At 36.2% G+C, this 18,695-nt stretch overlaps 1 protein-coding gene across 6 annotated transcripts in view; it reads right to left on the reverse strand.

Moving 5' to 3' along the window:
• Positions 1-2,285: 2,285 nt before the first annotated feature.
• The window catches only part of FAM204A (family with sequence similarity 204 member A), a 39,496-nt gene continuing 23,086 nt past the window's right edge, over positions 2,286-18,695 (reverse strand). For all 6 annotated transcript variants that reach the window (XM_020786519.3, XM_020786518.3, XM_020786521.3 and 3 more), the window contains exons 7-8: positions 5,641-5,747; positions 2,286-5,326 (exon numbers count right to left, since the gene is read on the reverse strand). In XM_020786519.3, coding sequence (XP_020642178.3) covers positions 5,275-5,326; positions 5,641-5,747 — 159 coding nt within the window. In that variant the 3' untranslated portion in view covers positions 2,286-5,274. The remainder of the gene's footprint in view (positions 5,327-5,640; positions 5,748-18,695) is intronic.

Here is an 18,695-nt window from a genome sequence, read left to right on the forward strand (position 1 = left end):
ACCACTCAAACACACAATACTAGCAGTAATAGAAGCCCCCACTATCACAACAGAGACATGCTGCCAAGATTGACCACATGTATTTTCCTTTTCATCTGATTGCTTCCTTGTTCATCACATACTGATCATGAGAATAATCCATGCATCTGGATTTATCCACACCATTCTGGTGTTTAAATTTGTGCCATTGCATTTTGGAAGATCACCATAGCAAAATAGCTTCCTAGCAACAAGTGGTATATGTGAATGGAGACTAATTATTTTTCTCATGCAGTAACGATGCATACAAGTGAAATGCATAGGCTGCATGGTGCAGCCAATGCTCTTCAAATCATTAATTTGAAAGAGAATGGATTTTGACTCAATAAGAGGAACATTTGGGCACAGTCCTACCGATTCACTGACAGAACATATGGGCAGCAAATGAAAGGAACATTTTTACTGTTATTTGGCTTGTGTCTGTGATTTGCATATGCAGTATAGAAACACAGAACTTGTTTGATGAATGAAATTTAAAAACTTTGCTGCAAGCCTTCCTTTAAAATGTTATGTTGTCATAATATTGATTGATTATAGTTGAAGTCAAGGCCTCAGAAATTACTTCCTATAATCAGCATAACGTGTTTGGAAAGCATTGCAGAGAGAGAAAATTGACAATTTAGAATGCTGTTTTGCCTGTTTAACCACAACCACTACAGAAATAATTGTCAAGAATGCTGAAGTTCAATGACTCACGGCAGTCATTTGGGATTTTTTTTCCCCATGAAAGTTTCAAATTATCTGTTAAGAAGATAGAGATCAAATCAAGTCATGACAATTTTTACTGGGTGTCTGAAGCCACTAAAGTACTACACGTTCAGACACATGAACTTGCACAAATCAAGAAAACTGTAAAACAAATAATGTGGCATATGCAGCTCATTACACTTGCAATTTAAAAAAACCACATTTCTTAATCTTGGAACCTTTTCCAAAACTAAAATTTAAAACTCTAAAGCTTACGCATACCTAATGAAAAGTCTGTTGAGCTCAATGAGATTTACAGATTGATTAGTATGCATAGGATTATACTGTAAGTGCAATATTACTATAACAGTCCATCCATACTTAACGATATAGCTAACCAACCCTCCTATGAAGAGACCCTAAGAGCTTCTTTCCATATTTCTATACAGCAACATAGGATGGTATGTCTTCAATTACACTATGCCAGAAAGGAGAAACCTTAAAAATATAGAAAACTGTTAATGTGTCCTCTCTAGACTTAATCAAATGGAAGGGCTGCTACAAAATAAATATAAATAATACAAATCGTAAAAAGCTGATGACGCAATATGTTCAAGATAGGCAACTAGATTTGCTCAATGATTTTGTCAATAAACGGCCTTGCACCAAAAATACTTCTGAAAATTAGCTCCTTCTTAGTAATTTTTCTCACTTTGACCTCCTGAATTCTTATTCAAAAGATAATTATTTAGCTCTATTAAACAGAATGTACAGTGTGTAGAATCATCTAAAAATTGCAACTTCAGACAATAGTTTAATAGCGACTGAAATTCTTTTGTACAGCTTCATATAGTCAGTGGCAAATCACCACTGATTAAAGGCACATTGCTGCTGATTAAAGATGATATTGGGATGCATGCAACTAGTACACAGTACAAAGTTCTGTGTACTGTACACTGAAAATGCTAAAGGAAGATTTTGATCAATCGTGATTTCCTGTGGCTAATGATATTATCATTGTTTTGCATGTGGAGCTGCACAACAGGATTTCAGGCAATAAATCATATTCTGGCTAATACACAATATGGTTTTCCAGCTGCGGTAGAACAGAATGGTGACTACTTTGCCTGCAAACTGATTTGAAGAATGCACTGTGAAATATTTCAGTCCCCAACAAAATATATCTTCCCCAACTCTTAGTACCATATGATAACTGTGTAGAAAAAACTGTTAGAGAAATAAAGGTAAAAAAATCCTTACTTCTAGACAGTACCAGTCCTAAGTCTAACATTCATGTGCTTTCTACAAGCTGTTGGTTGGATGGGGGTTAACAGTCACCAAGGAAGGCGTGTTATAGTGACCTCTGTAACATACTGATTACTAGGCCACAGGCCAGGCTTTATTATCCTAAACAGAGAGATCAGAATATGTTGTTACTACACTAAAGTTTTTTCCATTACATGAATGCATCTCTAAAATGTTTCTAATTCTAATGTACGTTTAAATGTTTACATGGTCACGGAATTCCAAACCGAATACTCAAACATGACAAGGATATATATGGAAGAGAAAATCCTTTATACAATGCAATCAAGTATGTGATGTTTTATATATTACATAATGGCAAATATCCCATTGTGCAACTTTGCCTACATAAGGGGAATGACATCATGGGGTACCAAATTGCTGCTGCTGCAAGACTTTATTTTTGCAATTTCAGGGTGTGCACACCACATACACAATGCAGTGAAGTCACATGCACCGTGAAATTCCAGAAGGAAGCCTTTAACTGGTGGCTAACTGATGCAACCAATGACATCTTCCCTGTTGCACTGGAACCCCAACTAATAGGATTCTGGTCAAAGACACATATATAATATCTTTTTTTTTTTTTTGGCTTTCTATTATATAAATCTATTCATACTGATTTAACATTGTGCCACCAGGGTACAGCTTATAATCATTTTAAAACAACTACTACACACATTACGCTCCTAATCTATACAACATCCTTCTAACCATTGATAGAATAAGTTCCATGTTTGATAATATTTTGTATCTTCTTTTCCTTTGATTTTCAGTGTTAGTCTGTCCATTTCAGCGCAGTCCAATATCTTTTTAATTATTTCTTGATCCGTAGGTGTTCCTTCATTTTTCCAGTACTGTGCATAAATAATCCTCACAGCTGTTAGAATATGCAGTATTAAATGTACATTTTGTCTATCAACACTTTCCGGTATTATACCTATACGAGGGGATGCTGGTAAGTATTGAGCCTTTCCCAGAAAAAAATGAGCTAAGAAGCTATAAATTTCAGGGTGTATTGACCAATTTGTATGTATTCAATGGTGAAAAAAAAATCAACTACCTATGATTTTAACGTATCTTTCATGTTCAGGTCCAAAGTGATCATGGCAGCACCTCCAGAAAAGTTCAATGTGGAAGAGCACAGGGCCATAATCAAGTTCCCGTTTCTCCAAGGGAAAGATGCAAAGCAGATCCATGATGAAATGTCACAAACTATGGGTGACAGTGCCCCTTCATGTTCAACAGTTAAATGTTGGGTTGTCAATTTTTAAAGTGGCCATTTCGGTGTTGAAAGTGAGAAACCCAGTGGAAGGCCTGTTTCTGTCTCTGTGACTATAAATGTGAAAGCCATCCATGACATGATCATGGAGGACCGCCGAATATCAGCCAAAAGTACTGCTATATATCTGAGAATATCACGCGAGAGAGTTGGTGCCATTCTCAACGATGACTTGGAAATGAGAAATCTGGCAGCAAAGTGGATCCCCAAACTTTGGACAAACAAACAAAAGAGGAAACGTGTGGCTGTTTTGCAAAATTTTGCAAGAAATGAGTCAGAATTCCTGGGCAAACTGGTAACTGGTGATGAGACATGGATCTACTGTTATGATCCTGAGACAAAGAAACGGTCTAAGGAATGGAGGCACAGTGGTTCCCCCAGGCCAAAGAAGTTCTGAGTGCAAAGGTCGGGGTAGAAGCAAATGGCAACAGTTTTTGGGATAAGAAGGGAGTTCTTCTGGTGGACTACCTCCAACAGGGCTCAACCATCAATGCAAAATATTACTGTGCTTTATTGACAAAGTGGAGGCAAAACATCAAGGAAAAATGTCGAGGAAAGCTCTCCAAAACTTGTCATCCTGTTTCATGACAACGCCTCATCACACACTGCAGGTGAAACAATGGCAAAATTGACGTCCTTAGGCTTTCAAGTGATGGCCATCCACCCTATTCTCCCGACCTGGCTCCTTCTAACTATTATCTGTTTCCCAAACTCAAAAAACACCTAAAGGGACAACGATTTGGGAGTGTTCTGGAGGCAACTAATGCTGCAAATGAATGGTTACACCAGCAGATGGAAGAATTTTATTTTCAGGGACTTAAGAAGCTGCAGGACAGATGTCGCAAGTGAATTGACTTCCTGGGGGAATATGTAGGATAGTGTGGCAGTTACAGCTTCCTGGCTCAATTTTTTCTGGGAAAGGCTCAATACTTATCAGCACACTCTCGTTTATTTCTCTATGTGTTTGCATGGGTGACATTATAGAGCAGACAATATTTGCTTTTCCTCTTCACTACACAAAACCACTCCCCAAATAGTCTCTTAAATATCGACTAAAGACTTCATAGATTTATGATGTTGTGTGGTATATACCTGTTTGGCCAGTGATTTAAAGACTTTGCTGTGTATTTAACTGTCAATATAACTAATTGCAGTTAACTCTAGAATACTGTATTGAAAACTCTCATCTTTGTGAAATATAGTGTTAGATGGGGAGAGGGGCAGAATCAAATATCCTCTAGGCTACAAAACAAGAATGAACCATTCAATATGAAGATGGAAAACTTGGGACTTGTCGTAAGCCCTAAAATTACCATTTCTTGGCACGGTGTTTTAGTTTACAGTACTCAAATACAATAAATCACTATTAGGTTAATACCATACCTTGTCATTCAAACATTTCATCTTGCTTAACAGTAAATAAAATTTACCAGTTTAACTCTTACACAAGTGACAGACATTTGCAGGAGCTGCAGGAAAAACACTGCTAATTCTTCTCACTATTTTCTTTTGATGAAATATTATCATTACTTGATCCATTATCAAAAGATACAAGTATTTCAAATAATTTGTTTCATTTTTTAAACAAACAGTGTATTTTCATACAGTCCCCACCCTAAAATTATAATTGTAACAGTTGCATGAAAACCCCAATACTTGAGGATCTGTGAAATGGAATACACTGGAAATCTGTCAAGGGCCAAAAGAAGATTATCTGAGATATAACAAACAAAGTATGGAATGTAAACCTAAATTACTCCATAGTGATTCATCCAGCTGCACAAATAATGCATATAAAAACAAATGAAAATATCATTTATTTATCTTCAGGACTAACAAACCCTTCCCCTCAGCTTCAAACACACACACACACACACACACACACACACACACACACACACACACACACACACACACACACACACACAACACCCCTCTTCCTCCTTGCTAGGCACAACTAGCTACATATATCCCATGTTGCTTTTCGTTTCCCATCTTTTCTTGGCTTCAAATCTGAAAAGAAACACAAACATATGTCAGTATCTGCTGAAGTACACTTTGGGGAGTTTTCCAATCAAATTGCATTTAGCAGCAGTAGCTAAACTGCAACAAGGTTTTTAATACTCTACCAATCACAAAAGAGAAAGTATAAACATTTGAATAATGTATCAGTTGTAGTAAAGACTCTACATTAAACAGATGTACTACTCAAGGAAAAAGCCAAGGTCAGTGTAAACAAACAAGGATTAGTGCAAGTCAAATTGAAGGAAGAAAACATTTAGCTCAGAATCTCTATTAGTCTTAAATACAGAAGACCAATGACGCACCCCCAAGCAAGCTTCTTTTTCTTTTGGGCCTGTTGTGAAGCCTCTGCATCTTGCTTTGCTTTCACAAAATTTCGGCAAGCTACAGCTTTGGCAATCTTCACTCCAAGCTGAGAAGTAAACAAACACAAATGAATCCAAAGGAGGTATTTGAAAAGATAGCCAAGGCAGAAGTAACTTTACTTAAGATTTTTTTGAAAAGGTTACATGACTAACACTCGTCCCACATCCATCAGTAAGCAAGCGGAAATATGGTGAAGTCTGCCCCAATTTTTATGGAAGATATTTTCAATATTTTTCCAAGCAGAATAGGGTCACAATACATAAAACAAAACAAAACAAAACATCATTCAGATATATTGTTCAAGTGTCTACTACTGAAGTTATACTTAAAAAGCAGTATTTGTTTTGGGTACAGTCTGAAAATGAAGTAGAGATAAACTTGTGACAGCAACAACATACTCTATCTACTAAAGCTAAGGCTGCCCTTGAGTTCCTTCAAGAACAGTTCATCCAGAATTAGGCAGCATGACTGCTTTCAGATCTTCTTCAGTTAGTTAATCAAAAGGCTACACAGTACTTATAAAAGTCCACACACAAAATACTTGAAGAGACAAAATACTTTTTGTCCCCCCTCCCCCGCATTTAGACCAGAAGTAGGGAACATGTGGCTAATAGACCGTATGCAATCTCCTGATCCCCAAATGATCATTTCCTGTTTCTAAAAAAAGGGCCAGAACTTTTTCTAAATTAGCCAATAAATGGACAAACAGCAATTGGCCATTTGGTTCCTCCTCTTCATTATTACAGTGGTGCCCTGCATAGTGAGGTTAATCCGTTCTGGATTAACCGTCGCTATGGGGAAACATCGCTATCCGGAACGGAAAACACCATAGAAACACATTAAACTTAGTTTAATGCGTTCCTATGGCTCTTAAAACTCACCGTTCTGCAAAGATTCTCCATAGCGCCGCCATTTTTGCGCCCTTGGTAAGCGAGGGCAGGGCGCGAAAATGGTGCGGGCGGCCATTTTCTGCACCCGGCGGCCATTTTGGAACTGCCGATCAGCTGTTCCCAAAATGGCCGCCGGGTGCAGAAATGATCGCAATGCGATGTTTAGCCTATCTAAACATCGCAATGCGATCGCATTAGTGACCCAAAAAACCGGGTCACTATGCGGATTCTTCATTAAACGGTGCGCTCGTTAAGCAAGGCACCACTGTACAGTATTTTTATTGGTAGAGAGCACCTTGCAAAGTCTAAGGTAAGGCAGAAATGGCCCCTGGAACCAGCTGAGTTGCCCATTTCTGATTTCAACCAGGGATGAGAAATGTGTGACATACAGATGTTCTTCGACTTGAATCCCCATCATCCATCAACAATGGTTATATTTTCTAGGGCTGATGCTCTTGTAGTCCAATAACATCTGAAGGATTACAACATTCCCTACCCCTAACTTAAACATTTATTTAAACATTTACGCTCTTCCACCATTACCAGCCACGTTGCTATTACAACCAGCTTATATTTTCAAGTTAGTCATAATGAAAACAAAAACACAAAATAATAATTAAAATTGAAAGTCAAATAGTAATAGAGGATAAAAAAAAAATTTAACCCAGAAAAAAGATCCAATTACTAATCAATTTTCTCTTCGTTTTCTGATTTTCTTAGTCAAACATGAGGACTTCAAGATATTACATAACTATGTACTTTCTTCATCTAGCAGTAAACCACAAAAAATTAAATTCCCACCAAGGGGTTACAGGGATATGAGTGAAATAGCCTGAAATAGCTAGCTGGAATCCAAATTAAAGGTATAAGGAATTGAAAAGCTTTGATACTAACCAGTACCATCATGCAAGAACATAAACACAGATGTACTACACCAGACAAAAGTCCCAGCTAGATCCTCACTCTATTTCTCAAAGTGGCCAACCAGGTTATTCAGGAAATGATACAAACAGATTGTGAAGGCAGCAACTCTATTCCACTGTTGCCCTGAGTAAGTGGCATATAGTGGCATACTGCTGTTCCATTATCGTAATTGACATGGGCAGTCACTGTTAAACTTGTTCCCTAACAAAAAGCTACAGTGGAAACATAATATTATGGCCCCTTTTGAGCTCCAAAGACCACCTGTGTACATACCTAAGTTACTCATATCTGAAACAGTTATGGGGACTTTTGATTTTATTGTTTTTTTTTTTTAATCAAGGCCTCAAATGCAATTCCAGATTAAGGACACAATCCATCCAGAAATACTACTCTTAAATATACTTCAGTATATAGACAGAACTGACACAAGACTGCTTTTGCCATGTGTTTCAACAAACCTAAAAGTAACTTTTAAAAAAAGTGTTCTTCACTACTGAAAACAGAAATTGTGTCTTCAATAATACAAATACTAAGAAGAGTATAAAAGGTGACATGGGTACATGGCTTACAAACCACACAAGATGACAGTCAGCACCCACTATGCTGAGTATGTCACCTTTTCCTTGAAACCTTCTCAACCACCTGTCACATTCATCTACTCATTGACTTACTCATTAGATAAATCAATATATATTTATATTAAATACTGCAGGTGGGTACTGTCTGGCTCCCTTTACACCAACATGCTCCCATTGAGAAGTTTTTGATCTTTGTTTAATACTTATAAACCTCACTTTGGTTTGAAGGATAATGAATTAGTGATGCACTTCATTGATTTTGTGATATTCATGTCATACTTGACCTTAATAGGGTTTTCAAGGTACAGTGGGCCCTCTACTTACAAACTTAATCTGTTCTGGAAGGAAGTTTGTAAGTCAAAAAGTTTGTAAGTCGAATCAGCATTTCCCATAGGAATGCACTGAAAACCATTTAATCTGTTCCGCCTGTTTCTGGTTCTTAAGTCGAGCAGTGGTTTGTAACTCGAATCATTAGTTCCATAGGAACTAATGCAAAGTCAGTTAATCCGTTCCTACCACTAGGGGCAGAATTATTTTCTTTTTTTCCTTTTAACCTAAAAAGGAATGTCAAAAATAAAAAATTCGAATTTTTTTAAAAAGCAAAAAAGAAAAAAGAAAAAAGAATACTGTACTGTACTGTCTGTACAGCACTGTACCAGTACCAGGCAGTACCAGGCAGTCTGAAGACTGTCTATCCACTCTGTAAATGCTGGGAAGAGTGAGGAAGCAGACAACCACCCTCTGCGCTGGCCAACAGTTAACTGAAAGTTAAAATTTCGCTCCTTCCCTGCCTCCCTCACCATTTTTTTTAATTTGGTTTGTAACTCGAACCACAGGTTCGTAAGTAGGGCCCACTGTTTCTATTGATCGGGTTCGTAACTTGGGCAATGTTCGTAAGTAGGGCCTGCTGTTTTCTATGAGATTGGGTTCGTAACTTGAAACATTCGTAACTACGGCTGTTCGTAAGTAGAGGGCCCACTGTATGTGAGACACTGAAGAGATTCCACCCCTCTCTAGTGAGTCTTCATGAATGAACAGGGATTTTGACTCAGATCTCATGAATTTTCACTCCTCACTCTATCCACTACATCACACTGGTGTTGCGTTTTACTAGAGAACATTAAGCCTTCAGAATCTTACTGCTGATTTATCTTTAAATCAGAGAAATTCTGTAAGTCTTGAACTCATTGAGGAACTTGTTGCACTTCTGAGCAGGTATCCAACTGCATGATTGGGCACATGCTTAGGAACACAACCAGCAAGCAATTTCATCGTTTCACGGGGTAAGCGTCTAGCAGGGCACCACTGTATTTTAGTTACAAACCAGATAAGTAGCAATTAGGCTCAATATGCATACCAGCACAATTATATAATCCTATTAATGTCTACTCAGAAGTAAGTCCCTCTTAGCTCAATGTAGCTTACACTAAAGTACGTTGACACAGAACCATGGACTGAAAGATTTTTAAATTTAAAACATGTCTTTAAATTCTAGAATGCCAATGCAAATGCCAAGTACTTATAATGTCCCTAGATCATCTCTCTAGTTCTGAAACCTTGAGGACCTATGACTATAGTCCTTCTGTTAGTTTCCCACTATTAGTTGGTATGCACTTCTTTGCCCTCTATCTCCAACAATGAGACACACTTTTCTGGATTCCAGCCTTTTTCTGTAGACATCTGTGGAATAAAATAACCCTTGGCATAATACAAGTTTAGCCGCCTAAAGTGGTCGAAATGACTAGATAGGCGGGGTATAAATACTATTATTATTATTATTATTATTATTATTATTATTATTATTATTATTATTATTATTATTATTATTATTATTATTATTATTATTATTATTATTATTATTATTATTATTATTATTATAATAATAATAATAATAATAATAATAATAATAATAATAATAATAATAATAATAATAATAATAATAATAATAATAATAATAATAGATTAAATGACCCATATTATTGTTGAGGGAGCACTGAAAAATGCTTTGCTGCATTAATGTTAACGTCTAAAGATGGCATAAAATGTAGCACGCAACACTGAAAAGACAAATAGGCTGAGAAGAAACGAGACAGAACCATCTCATTCAGGCTAAATATTTTGCCCTCCCATAAACAACCTTCCGTACAGAGCCATTTTTTCTCCTAATAGAAGCCCCACAAATCTAGGTCAATGGGCCTTACATTTTTTCCAAAAAAATGTTTCAGGTCATCAGATTATAAAGCAAAATACAATGTTATAAGAAGCAATATAACATGAATAAAAATACATACAACAATTTCTCGTGTAGTCAAAGTATCAGCGTTTTCCATATAGAACATCCAATATTTTGCTGCATTTTAATTAAGGTGTCTAAACATTATCACAAAGAACTGCAAATTGGTCAGAGCACGCAGTAAGGAAAATTAAGCTCTAAAGGCTTTTTATCACCACATTTCAGGAACCAAGGGTGTAAAATGTTCTAATTTGGGATATATTAAAAGCCATAAAAGGTCTTTCAAAAAGATTAATGGTACTTTGCTTGGATTTAAGATAAGGGCTTTAGCTGGTTGGAAAAGCAGGGCCCTGGCTAGACCCTTGAGGCATTCATCTTTACAGCCACTTGGAAGATTTGTAAAAGCGTCTGCATAACCTCAAGCAAACGCACTGCGACATTTTTTTAAAATTCCTTTCAATTTTATAGGTTTAAAGTGTGTAAATCATATTGCGAAGTAATGTAGATATAACGGTTCATCCTTGTAACATAGTATAAAATTTTAAGACAAACTTTTTTAATCAAGTAAGTTTTCTAGGAGGCAAATATCACTCCTATTGAAGTTCAGAGATAATCGTTTCAAAAATCTTGCTCTTGCAGCTTAATACAGCATAACGGCAAACTTGTTATCCATTATTTTTCACATAAAAAATATGCAGAGCCATCAAGCATACCTGGTAACAAATGACTGAATCTTCATCTCTTTCCAAACAGTATAAAGGCATTTTTTAAAGCCAATTATCATACTTAAACTTTTTGGTGGAATAACAGGTTTCTATGAAAAATATTTATGCTATTCGCTTTTGTTCTTTAATTAAATGAAAACAGATGTTTTCTGAAGTAAAGCGGAACCATTACTGAAGTACTTAAAGTGCTAAGGTCTTTAATTTTTATATCAGTTTGGTCTACAATTCCTGATTGTCTTTACTCAAGCTCAACATTAATGTCAAGCAAGTTACCTAGGAGACGAAAGAGATCAAAGAGACAAAACCCCCTCAAATGTCTGATTAATCAAGCCTGCAAACAGCTTATTTCTTTTAGCCTGCATGCAAGTATGAAAATGAGATTCAGGGAGCCGTACATTGTGCAGATTTGTTCATTCTTATCAGAACAAAGCCAGCGGCAGCTTATTTCATGGATCATTGGCACTGTCATCAGTGCTACACAGAACGGGTGACAGCTCCTCATTTTGAGGCTTGAACAAAATTAGCAAAAAGTCGGCACAAATTAGCCTCTCATCTTTTTAGTAATATGACATTATTCATTTACTTTTTATCCAATTTTTAATTTTTTCCTCGTCAGCTATCCCTTTCTAGTGTTTCTTGCACAGCATCATAAAACCCTTTGAAAGTGCAAAGAAATGGCTATAGCTGAAATAGTAAACAAAGTTGGGGAGGTGAAAGGGGCACATAGGATCTTATTCCATTGCAAAAGATATTTAGTGCAACTTTTCTTTTTAAAAACAAAAACAAAAATCCTTTAATATTTTGTTGAATTGTTCAGAGGGGAACCATTTGTGATCCACCATCCATGTCCCTTGAAATTCAATGGAAATGCTTCCCTGGTAGTCACCAGGTATGAATCAAATTAGAACACTGAGTAAATGTGAGCTAGCCATCTCAGTTGTAACACTATGAAAACTATGGAACTCATTCCCTTTGGAAATGTCCATAAGTACCACTCTAGCTTACTACTTGGAGCAATGCAAAGCTATTTTGCTTAGGCTGACCTTTGGTGGCCAATGGCTGATAACTCTGTGTTGAGCTGTGCATTGGTTCTAGTGTGTTGCATTGTATTTTCTGGCTGGTCTTACAAATAACTTTCTTTTACCTTTTGAGCACCACCTTCAGCCTCCAGGCTGGCAATATAATATTAACCCTTCCCCCAAAAATGATAAGGATTTATTTCAAAGACCTGTTGTAAAATACATACTCTCTAGAAGATGAATAATGCGACAGAACATTCAAGGCTAGATTCAGAAATGTCACATATAGGTATCATCTATAAAAGGCTAAACCCAAAGGGGTTTTAACAGAACATCTCTATTCTAACAGGTCCTGAAGCATCCTGTGGTCTATCAGAGAAACCAAACAGGCTTTTAATACTATATTACAGTTTCTCATCAAATATGAATCTAGTTATTTCAGGTTCTGCCCAAGGCAATGATTTTCTCCTTTTATGTTATGGAATGTTATCCATTGCTGATGTATATTAAATATATAAAGCAAACAAGAATATTGAGTAGAATTTGAACTGAAAATGATCTGCTGTCAATGATTTGTTCAACTTCTACTGCAAAATACTTTATAATACCTTTGCTGGGATTTTATTGCTGGGTATTAAAACATCAAATTATGTATAAACAACACCGTTATGTAGCACAGACATGAAAATATTCTTATATTTGAGCTTTGTTTGAGACTCAAATATTTATATGCAAGTAAATTCTTCCATTCATAAAAACAGCATTAAAAATTAACCATAAGCTGTTAGATGTTTTACATAGTCCCCTTGTAAGGAAGGCTGTCTAAAAAAAAAAGAACTGTAGTACTGTTTTCAGCAATTTCTTTATCTCTGTTCTTCTAAGTAAGAAAGCTTATTAACAAGCTTTGAACTTAAAATCACATTTACAATAATGTGCCATCAACAGTTTTATAAGCTAATTAGAAAAAAAGATTAATTAATGACTGGCTGCTAATAAAATGGCAATCATGAAGAAAGAAACCAAGGGTGCTAAGCTTCAACTACCACCAATTAAGAGCTAATTACAAACAAATTATATATGTGTTTTGCTGTGGGCTTTAATTTACTAAAATGGTTTTAATTAAAAGAGAAAACATGCTGATTAATTGAACTGCAGAAAAAAAAATCTACAGTATAAACTGTGCTTTGTCTCTTTAATTAGACTTGTAACATCTGAAATCTTTTTTAAGGTTTGTTAAAAAGAAGATATACATAATTAAGAGAGCATATGAATATAATCCTAGATGATAACCTTTTCTATATGACAGGAGTTAAGAGAAAACAACCTCAATGAAGAGAAACACCTTCAGAAGGAGGTGAGAAAAATTAACAATACAGTGCATTTGTCCCTATTTTCCTCCCTGAACATAAATATTAAGAGGAATTTCCATGCTACATATGGGTTCTTCTACATTATTTTTCCTTTGAGCATCTAATATTAATTCAAATGTTGCATGTGATTTTAGAATTTACACCATTTGTAATGAGGACAATACAAGAATTCATTTTGGATACACCATTTATTTTGGCATCCTTCAGTCTCGAGAGACTATGGTAACGTGCTCTGTATGGAGGACTTGGAACAGTGAACTACCTTAAATGCGGCACAATGTTCTTCTAAAGGAAGTGCTATAGAAAAGGGTGTAGACTGCAGAATACTGTGCATTTACTTTCATATGGGTATTTCATATAGGAATTTCTGCTACATTTGAAAATTGTTAAAGGTGTATACTTTTTTTGAAAATTCAGAAATGAAATGTTTTACTACCACAGCCATAAATGTAGTGTGCACTGTCACCAACACTAAATTCCTTTTTTTAAAAGTATGATTGAAATTAGCATGACAGGTGGGGCAATAGATATCAATGGCACAAATTTACACTGATAAAAAATGCACATACCAGTTTGGCTAAAATACATGACTCCTAGATTTTTCAAAGTAGATTAGAAAGCATTGTTTTAAATGTTTCAAAAGGAATAAACAGGAAGAACTATAGCTTGTAAAACCTCTCATACCAAAGTGCCAGAAACCAGTAGACTAATATTTAAACAGTTTTGTTAGCACTGCTCTTATTCAGAGAATAACAATAGCTAATTTAGATTATAATCCTGTACTGTTTTCCAGGAAGTAAAGCTTAGTGATCAAAATAGAACTCAACTTAGGAGTAGATACTTCAAAGTTTCTTCTGATAGACAAATCAAATCTATTCAAGTCTTTCTCTCTTCAAGTGATTGCCTAAAGGCTAATACACTATTAGACAGTGCATAGTATTAATAAAGTCAGAAGCTAACCAGAAAACTTTAAATATAAAATAGTAAGCGTTTTTTTGCCATATGCTTTTTCAGAAATATTAAAGACACCCAATTTCCACAAGAAACCAGAAAACATCAACACATGATAATACAATTTATCTAACAATACTATAGGTAAAATTGTGCCTACTTAGGACTAGAAATATCAAATATTATAGAAAGAGAACAAAATAACAGTAGTGACACTGAAATATCATGCTTCCTGTGCAACCTGTAATTCACAAGGAGACCACCATACTTTCCCCCTGAATTGCTTCAGCTGCTCAGAAGGCTTATCAAGTGATTATGCATGCTTGCTGTTTGGAATCATGGGAAACCCAGTGCCCTTGGTTCCTAATGGCTCTACTAAAGATTCAGTGCCCTCAAACTATGACAATCTTCTCCACAAATACCTTTCTCTTTCTCAAATGTGTCCTGATAAAGGAGGCTCCTAGGCCTCTTAAGGAGCGGAAACACCAAGTTTAATTTCTGGACAGTTTTCGATTGCTGCCAGGAAAAGTGTAAACTATAGTTTCTACAGTTCTCTAGGATAAACCCATTAGCTTCCCTGCATCAGCTGCAGTACCTTTACAAGGATAAATTTGGAAAAAGAATACTGAAGCGCTCACAGGGGCAAAGTTCAAACTGGGTCACTAGCCCTTCTTGTGCTCCTGGAGGTATCATCTTAGCATGTCTAACATAATAATTATGAACCGCAATTTCCTCAGACAACAAATAATATTACTCACCTGTAGCAGGTATGGCCAATGTATGCATGATTGTGGGGCAAATTCTAGCTTCTGCAACCTTCTTCATTCTAAACCACTGAAAACTCATATTTTTAAAGGAAAACAAAATGAAACAGTATGTGCTCAAATAAAGCATATCTGCTTTTGATCCTTTTTTTGCAGAGAGGATGAGGGAACCTTTGAGGACAAGGCACCCAGTATGAAAACTAACATGTCTAGAGGCTTGTAGGAACAGAATTAGGTTTTTTTTTAATTAAATTTAATGAGGGTTCTAGTCACATATATTCTGTTGGCCACACTTAATCTATCTCTGATGTATAGCTTAGTCCCCAGCTTCAGGAAAAGCATGGTAGGTTTAATGTGTTATGTGTACTGTATTAAAATAAAATCACAAATATTCCACACCCAATTTCTGCAGTAGTTTCTAACCTAGAAAAGTTTCAAATACATTCATTTTTAAAGTAGCAGGATGATAACAGACTTGCTTTGAACACTATGCCTCTGTGGCAAATGGAAAATGCAGGAGATGAGGGAATGAGAAGGCTACTTAGTCCAAATCCTGGTGCTCAGTGTAGTAAATCATAGACAAGTAGGCCGACTGAATCAGCGGGGCTTTAATGCATCAACTCCTCTACAAATTCCACTGATTCAAGTAGGTCCACTGTAACTGCGACCTATTTCAGCATAGTAAGAGTAGGCACATTTAATCAATGGAACGCATGGAGGAGATGACTCACTAAATCCCCACTGGTCCAATGGGACCACTCTAGTGTGATTTACTACATTAAGCAACAGGATTTTGGCCTTTTGTTACAGATGTTCAGTGTTGTGTTGGTTTATGTGATTTCCTTCTTGCCTTAAGCTGAGACTTTACAGTGCTGTGTGTTCTGCTATTTCCTTTTACCCATCCTGCCTTCCTTGTACTGTATTTCTGCCTTTACCTGAGCAGATAAGAGTTGCCCGGTGAGGGTGCTGGCCTCTGTGGAGTTGCCAGCACAGCACAGGCTGGAGGTACTGTGCACACTGAGGGAAGGCAGGATGAAAAAGAAAAGCAGCAGAGAGGAAAAGTGAACTCCATGAGTCTATTCTAAGGAAGGGACAATGACCACTGAGAACACTACAGTACGTTATAAGGAAAAAACACATACAGGGAGACTTAAGATAGGGACAAGCAATAGATGATTGATCAGGCTTAGAATAGTGCTTGGGAAAGAGAAAATTAAGAACTACATAGATAGTGCTCCTGCCCACAGTTTTTGCAAATTAAGTCAGGATTACTTGTTAATGATTAAAAACGGAGATGAGCATGAACCACTGATTCAGTGCTTTGCACCGGTTTGTTTTTCAGCCAAACAAGTACCCAGCACTTCTCAGCTGCACCATCTCCAGTGAGTGCCCACTCTAAGCTAGCGATTTGTGTCCACCTCTAATTAAAAATAACAATAATTTTACACGTAATCATTAAATTTATATTTTTTTCTCCTCAATGTTAATGTCAAAAATTAAGGCTTGTTGGCCCCTTTTAAAAACAATTAACAAATTAGGCATTTTGCAGAAATCTTGCACATTCTGGCTTAGTTGAGCTTTTTGTCCATCAGCCTGGACAAAAATATACAGCTGTACAAGCTCGAGGCATTTCCACAAACAAAAGATGAGTCTAAGGTTTGCATTTGTTATTACTCCTCCGACAGTAGGGGTCCTCCATGCTTCATACTACCCTTTTCCAGAGAATGTCCCAAATCTCATGAATATCTTTTGGGAAAGGGCAGGAGGGTGGATGGGAAGGAGGGGAACTACCCCAGGGCTTAGCAAAAGGAAGGGCTAAGCAGCAGTCAAAATTTCAAATTTGGGGTTAGAATTTGGGGGGGGGGGGTCATCTTATACAGTACATCAAGTCGTCTTATAAATGGAAAAATATGAACCCAAAAATGAAATGCAGAGAACTATGTCCATGACTGTATCTGAAAACTGGTGAAAAGCATTCATAAAGTCAGAAGAACAAGCCTTACTGAGAAACTGCCAGTATGTTTTCCTTAAAAGAAATCTTGTTTCAGCATACTTTAAATGTTTCCAAACTACGCAGGGACAAACTAGTTTGTTACATACCAGACTACCAAAACAAATGTTGATGAAATCACTCATCAAGTTTACCACCGTTACATTATGTTGAAATTGGACACACCCATAAAAACATAAGCAAAACTTTCATTATTCTTACTTAATTTTCTATTGACACAAATAAATAAAATTAAGTCTAAATTCTAACTAGACACAGACAAAACACATTTCTATCCAGGGTATCCTGAACAAATTCATTTACTTTTCAAATGTTTTATCATTTTGGGGTGGTAGGGAGTAGGGTGGGAAAATTGAGCTCATCAGAATTAAATCTGAAGGGTCACAGGGAAGTTTATAACTGTTTAAAATCTTCAAGTACTAGCAAGTGAATGTAGTAGTCAGTGCAATCCTAGGGATATGAAGCATTTCTTAAGGTATGCTGTTTCATCAATGTAATAGTAGCCATCTTGAAAAATACAACAGTGCTAAAGCATAATACACTACATCAAGTGCTCCTTAGTCAAGAACCTTTCAAAATTGTCACTCATGCTTCAAGAATATATATTTCTCATTCTAGTCAGTCTCTCACCAGATAATATACATTCTTTAAGTCCATCTTCAATTCTAAGGCAATCTGATTCCACAAAAATTGCTTTTCCCTGTGACATAATGATAGTACATTGACAGCTATGTTTGGGATTCCCTAGCTTTTCAGAGTATGTTTTTATAGTTTCTTCTTAGCCATCTCTTTATTTTTGGCTTCACTTCTCTCCTAAATACTGATGCTGCTCTATCGGTTTCACAGGTTTATAAATGTTATACATGAAAAATTAGATTCACTTATTAAAGGAGGAGGCAGCTTTAAAAACTCAGGGATCTGTGCCTCAAAGCAAAGGCCTTATCAGCAGGTCCCAGTTACTGCTTCTCAAAAAAGGAAATAATACTGATCAAAAACCTATATACTGTACTTGATTTCTAAAATACCCATCCATTAAACACTCATTCTGACATAGTCTTAAAAAAATCTGCAACAACAGTTTTGTTAAATGTAAAAATATTAAGGGGTGATATCTTATAGTTACAAAGTAATCTTTCTTATGTTTTCTAAGTTTGAATTTTATTTGTGTTAGTTTTCTACACTGGACTTAAAAAATAGTCAAATGGATAAACAGATAATAAGAAACAAAACGATACTGAGCTCGTGAGGAATCTCACCTACTATTAAGCACTATATTTCCAAAGGAAAAGCATTTCAGGTACTCCGCAGATTAAGATAGGGACTTAGGAGAATCCTATGGTTTGAGAAGTGAATGGGCACCTCCTTTACTGTCTTTAAGAGACAAGCTTTAAAAGTTATAAATATTTTAATTGCTCTTTATGGACAATACAGTGGTGCCTCACTTAGCGATGTTAATTCGTTCCGGAAAAAACATCGCTAAGTGATTTAATCGCTAAGCGATTTAAAAAAGCCCATAAGAACATATTAAA

Source organism: Pogona vitticeps, chromosome 3 (genome assembly GCF_051106095.1).
Source record: "Pogona vitticeps strain Pit_001003342236 chromosome 3, PviZW2.1, whole genome shotgun sequence".
Lineage (NCBI taxonomy): Eukaryota > Metazoa > Chordata > Lepidosauria > Squamata > Agamidae > Pogona > Pogona vitticeps.